The 5,378-nt window shown below is 28.8% G+C and overlaps 1 protein-coding gene across 1 annotated transcript; it reads right to left on the bottom strand.

Annotated features, from left to right (window-relative positions):
- Window positions 1-4,629: 4,629 nt before the first annotated feature.
- Window positions 4,630-5,163, bottom strand: LOC115719961 (zinc-finger homeodomain protein 2-like). The gene has a single exon (XM_030649132.2). The coding sequence runs from the start codon at window positions 5,161-5,163 to the stop codon at window positions 4,630-4,632; it is 534 nt and encodes a 177-aa protein (XP_030504992.2).
- Window positions 5,164-5,378: the final 215 nt, after the last annotated feature.

The raw sequence follows: 5,378 nt of genomic DNA, 5'->3' as shown, positions 1-5,378 counted from the left end.
TGGGGTCGAGAATCTTGGTTTGCATAAGAGCAAGAAGAGAAAATACTCACCAAGAACATTCTCTGTATTTATGAGAAAAACATTCTCTCAAGTGTGGAATCTGTATTAAATACATCCATTAATAACAAAGACTCGTGGACTAAGGCTCATTAACGCCCCAACCACGTAAAAAATCCTCATCTCACTTTCTTACAGCTCTTTACTATAATCATATTTTTACAGTTGCCGAAAATCTCGGTCAACACTATCTATGGGTCAATAATTGTTTACATTGTCGTCATAAAAATCTGTATCTATTCGAGCGTCAATTTATATATCTTTCTAACTCCAAGAGTGACGACCCTTCTTCTTTTCAAATATTTCAATACCTATGAGGATTTGGAGTTGAGAATTTTTACTTTAAATTTTTTTTCGATATTATCTGTGTTAAGAATTAAAGCAAATAATATGATTTGAAGTACACACACACAAAATCTAGAATTATATTTATTGTAAATTTTTATATAGTATTTTCTAGAGTTTACACTAATATTTTATTTTGTTTCGATTAGGCAGAATTTGTTTTGATTTATTCATCTTAGTAATATTTTGTTATCCGCTTGAATTGGTAGAGACTAGCAATAAGCTAGTTTGGAGTTGTGTTAAATGTCAAAATATTACATATTTTATAGTATAAAAATACAAAGTTAATTAAATTTCAAATAATATTTTCATGAAACTAAAGTTATAGATTTTTATATTGAAAATATTTTATTTATATTTAATTTTATCTTTCTTTATAAATAATAATTAGTATTTATCGCATAATAGAGAAAAAGAAATAAAAAGTTAAAAAAATAAATTTTTTTTATTTAAAGAAATACTAATTAATTAAATTTTAAATAAATATTTTCATTAAAATTTTTGTGATATATTTTATGTTGAAAATATTTTGTTTGAATTTAATTTTGTTTGTGTTTGAAGAAAAAAATAACATTTATAAAGAGTGGAAAAGAAATAAAAAGATATAAAAATGAGGTCCAAAGTATAGAAAAATGTCATTTTTTTAATACAATTCCGCCCAAAGGAGCCCAGCCCTGTCGGCCCAATTTCTATCTTCAGGGACAGCCTTGCCACGTGGCAGGTCCCCATTCGCTCGGCAAAAGCACCAAACAGGTCGCCAGCGCCTTTGTCCCCTTTGTTATCCCACTCGCACGTGAGCGACACGGCTCTGCCTGGGCCTTGTGTGCTCCACACGCGCCATGCGCGCAAGTGGCCCTTCGTTTGGTCCGAGCCCCTTCAGCCCAGCCACTTTTCATATGGCTTTCTCTCCTCTCACCACGTGTCCACATGCAACTAATGTGGCAGCTCCGAATTAAGTTATTTTAATTGTAAAAATATCTATTGGTAATTTGTAATAAGTTTAATTGCACATTAATCCTTTTACCCTTCTATAAATAGAAACTTAGGATTTTAAAATTCAGTACAGTTTCAAAGTTTCAAACAGAAAAATTCAGAGAAAACGCTCGAGGCAGTCAATGTTAGTTTACCGCTTTTCTTAGTTAATTTTCTTATGGGTTTCTAAGTTCTCTTATTATTAAGGCGAACGATGAAATTTAGTGTATTTAATTAAGTATTTATGTTTATTTTGATTCTCAGTACAATATATGCTTATGATTTTAACTTCTTAAAATAATTTCTTTCATCTTTAATATCACATATTTTTTATAGTCAGAAATTATTTATGTTTGGTTTCATATTTTATTAAAAATAATATTCTTTGATTTTTTGTATTTACATTAAATTGTTTCACAGTTAATGCTTAGAAGTTATAATTTTAAAGTGAAGGAAAATCTATTTTTTGTTAGAAAATAATTGGTTTGATTACTGATTAAATTATGAGAATCAATGTAAATATAAATATTTTTATATACACTTAAGTGGATTTTGAACCATTAATATAATATCCCTAAATATTACTGAAAATATCTGCTACTGTCATTTTTACTGTTAAAATACTTTATTTTATTTTATTACTAATAACATCTCCAGTTTCAAAACTAGGTTAGAGTTGTATTAGATTAAATAAGTATTTTCTTCGATCTCACGCAATTTTCATGGATTCGATCTCATTCTTCACAATCTCCATACTACAATAAAGATTCGTGCGCTTGCGAGTTGATAAATGTTAAATGTACTACCCACGGGATCAACCAGTCAGCTCTACATTTCATGTATTTTACCTAGTAGTGAGATTTGAGTAGATACCCTAGGCGGATCATGGAGCGATCCAGAAAAATACCAAGGCTATAAATACCCCCTTCATTTTCATGCAAAGGGGACAAGCCAACCAAACACGTAGCAAAAACTCAGCAAAAATCATCCTTGATCTTCTTCTTTTTCTTTTTAAAAAAGAAATTAAGAAAAAAGATGTAGGGTTTCCTACGTAACATTATAAAATCATCAACACTGCCCAACGAGGCTAATAGATTGACTCGTGGACTAAGGTTCGTTAACAACCGAATCACGTAAAAAATCTTCCTCTCTTATTTTCTGCCATTCATTATTTTTTTTAGCTCTTGAATATTTCAGTTTTCAAAAATTTCGGTACACACTTGCAAATGTTAATAGTGTTGTATATAGTATTTGAGAAGCTATAAATAATTATTTGTGGAATAAATTTGTGTACATTGATACTATTGTTTAAAAAATTAAAAGAAGCACTTGTAATGGATTTTCTCAGTGATTGTATTTGGTTTGAACATAAAGCTTTTGCTCTTGAGTTTTAATTTGTTTGTTGGGCAATAAAAAGATCATTATTCATCCAAAAAAATATATATAAATAAGTAAGACTTAATATTGAATTGCACTGATAACAATATTATACTTTACAAGGGTGTTATTACACTTTACTAAAGTGCTAGACACAATGAGTGCCCTTTAACACTTCTCAAATAAAAACTAGTTATAAATTATGATATATTTCTAATAAATCTTCATTTTTATACGTTTATTTGTATATGTAGGAATGTTTGAGTAGTTTTGAATTCAAAATTTTTCTACAATTGATAAAAAAAGAAAGATAAATATTAGCAAATGACTATAACAAATTGAAATTAATTAATTAGGTTAGAATAAAAAATAAAAATGAGAATCTACATTTAAAATATACGTAAAAATTATTATATATGTGAAAATTATCATTTTAAATTTATTTTACTTAATCACGCCGCACTGTAACAGTAGTAGAAAAATTATCCATAATCACACTACTTGTTCATCCAATTCAACCCGCTCTATTTGCGTATAGTGCATTCGATCTGCACTATATGTGGATTTTATATTTTGGATCTAATCTAATCGGTAAAATAGCTCAAATCAAATTCAATTTAATCCACACTATTGCAAACTGGATTGGATTAATTATTTTAGATTATTTATTATGGATTAGTTACTTTTTTTTTAATATGAATTATTTAATATTTATTAAAACATATTTTTTTTTATCTAACTAATAAAATAAATTATTATTATTTTATGTCTCGAAAAATCATAAATTCTAAAGAAGAGAAAAGGAAATTATATGTAAAAAAAATATATTTTTTTAATATTTTATTTATATATAAATATAAAATATACATACGCTATATTAAATTTAAAATATATTTATACACGTATTAAAATTTTAAATTATTTTATCTAATAATTAAAATTATTACGATGAATCAATGAGCTAAATGAGTCATTATGTCACATTCACACAAGTGTTTACAACACACATAGTCAACCATGAAGTTTGATCTGTCGGTACAATAAAGAGTAATTTATGGCGTAAATGGTTAAGTTTAACTCTCGGTTACAAATAAATACTTAAGTTTAATTTTTGACTGTCTTAATATCTAAATTATAGTTCTGGAACTTTCGTAGGTACATATAACTGTTAAGTGTCAAATCATTATCCACGTGATATTTTTTTATTAGTATATTTAAATTAATTTTTAAGGTAAACATAAAAATTTAATGATGTGGACCAATCATAAACTGACACACATAATTATTCACTTGACACTTATTAGATACTTACAAATGTTCCAGTCAGAGACAGACATAATAATAATAGTGTGGGTCGTAAAAAAAAGTTAGTGTTAAAGAAAATTAAATACTTTTCATTTAGTTAAATAATTATAGAACAAAAAATAGTAACAGGCCCCCACAAAATAATTATAATTTTAATAAAAAATAAATAATAAACATTTTTATAACAATTAATTAAGCCCCTACCGATCAAAAATCCTCAAAAATTCTGAATCCGTCACTGGTTCCGATACACATGTTTCAAAAATATAACTTAAATTTTGATATTTATCTGTAATGCGAGTTAAACTTAGGAGTTTATTCTGCAAATTAGTTTACACTATAATATATATAATATATATGTATTATTGTATATATTTAAAACTTCGACAGAGTTCGATCTCTCCAATAATATTAATAACCAAAACGCAGCAAGCACGTACCATATATATTACTACTACACCATTATAATATATAAACTTAATTATTACCACAAATCATGCATATATAGATCATAACTATAAAAATAAAAGAAAAAAAATTAAGTACATATTATTACATAGCAAGCTAGGCAGCCTAGAAGGGTTCAGTCTTAGTACTACCGGTCATGAATGAAATGTTAGGCTTCTGTTCAAAGTCTCCATGACCATCTTCATGACTACTATTATTAGCTCCTGAGGATCCATAGTGCTGTATCATATGATGATGATCATTATTATAACGACCATGAAGACCATGATCATGATTTTGATGATTATAATAGCTGGAGAAGACATTATTATTAGGCGGGTGCACCACTGGTTGTTGAACCACTACGTACATTGGCACTACTGAACTCGACGGAGCATGATGATGAGTAGTAGTACTAATACTCCCATAATGGACCACTGCACCGTCCTTAATAATCTCCTTTCGGTGAAAGTTCCGGTGACAACCGCACGCTGCGCACAGAAAACCCCTCTGATCTCCGCCGCCTCCGCTTACTACTTGCTCAGCTGTTTCTGCTGCTGGTGTCATAAACTCACGGCAGCCGTCAACAGCCTGGAGGCCCACTGAAATGGCATGGTTTCGCCTGCATTCTTTGTATCTAACTATCACACTACTACTCATGGTGATCTAAAGTTTGATAATATAAATAAATGATGTGATATGATAAGGTGTATGATATGGCATATAGTATATATAGGAGAGTATGAGAGTAGTAGATACAGAATTTGGCTTAGCTGTGTTTGGATTTGTCGTAATATAATGCATGGCTGACAAGGAGGACAAGTGTGAATAAAAGTTGGAGCGTACGTTATTATAGTATAGAACATAATTACAAT

The sequence above is a fragment of the Cannabis sativa genome, chromosome 2, assembly GCF_029168945.1.
Source record: "Cannabis sativa cultivar Pink pepper isolate KNU-18-1 chromosome 2, ASM2916894v1, whole genome shotgun sequence".
Classification (NCBI taxonomy): Eukaryota; Viridiplantae; Streptophyta; class Magnoliopsida; order Rosales; family Cannabaceae; genus Cannabis; species Cannabis sativa.
Note: the sequence above shows the minus strand (reverse complement) of the source record. Positions and strands in the feature narration are given on the sequence as shown.

Bases quoted from the DNA above. Each gene is read 5' to 3' on its own strand.
- LOC115719961 (XM_030649132.2), bottom strand. From the start codon at position 5,163: ATGAGTAGTAGTGTGATAGTTAGATACAAAGAATGCAGGCGAAACCAT.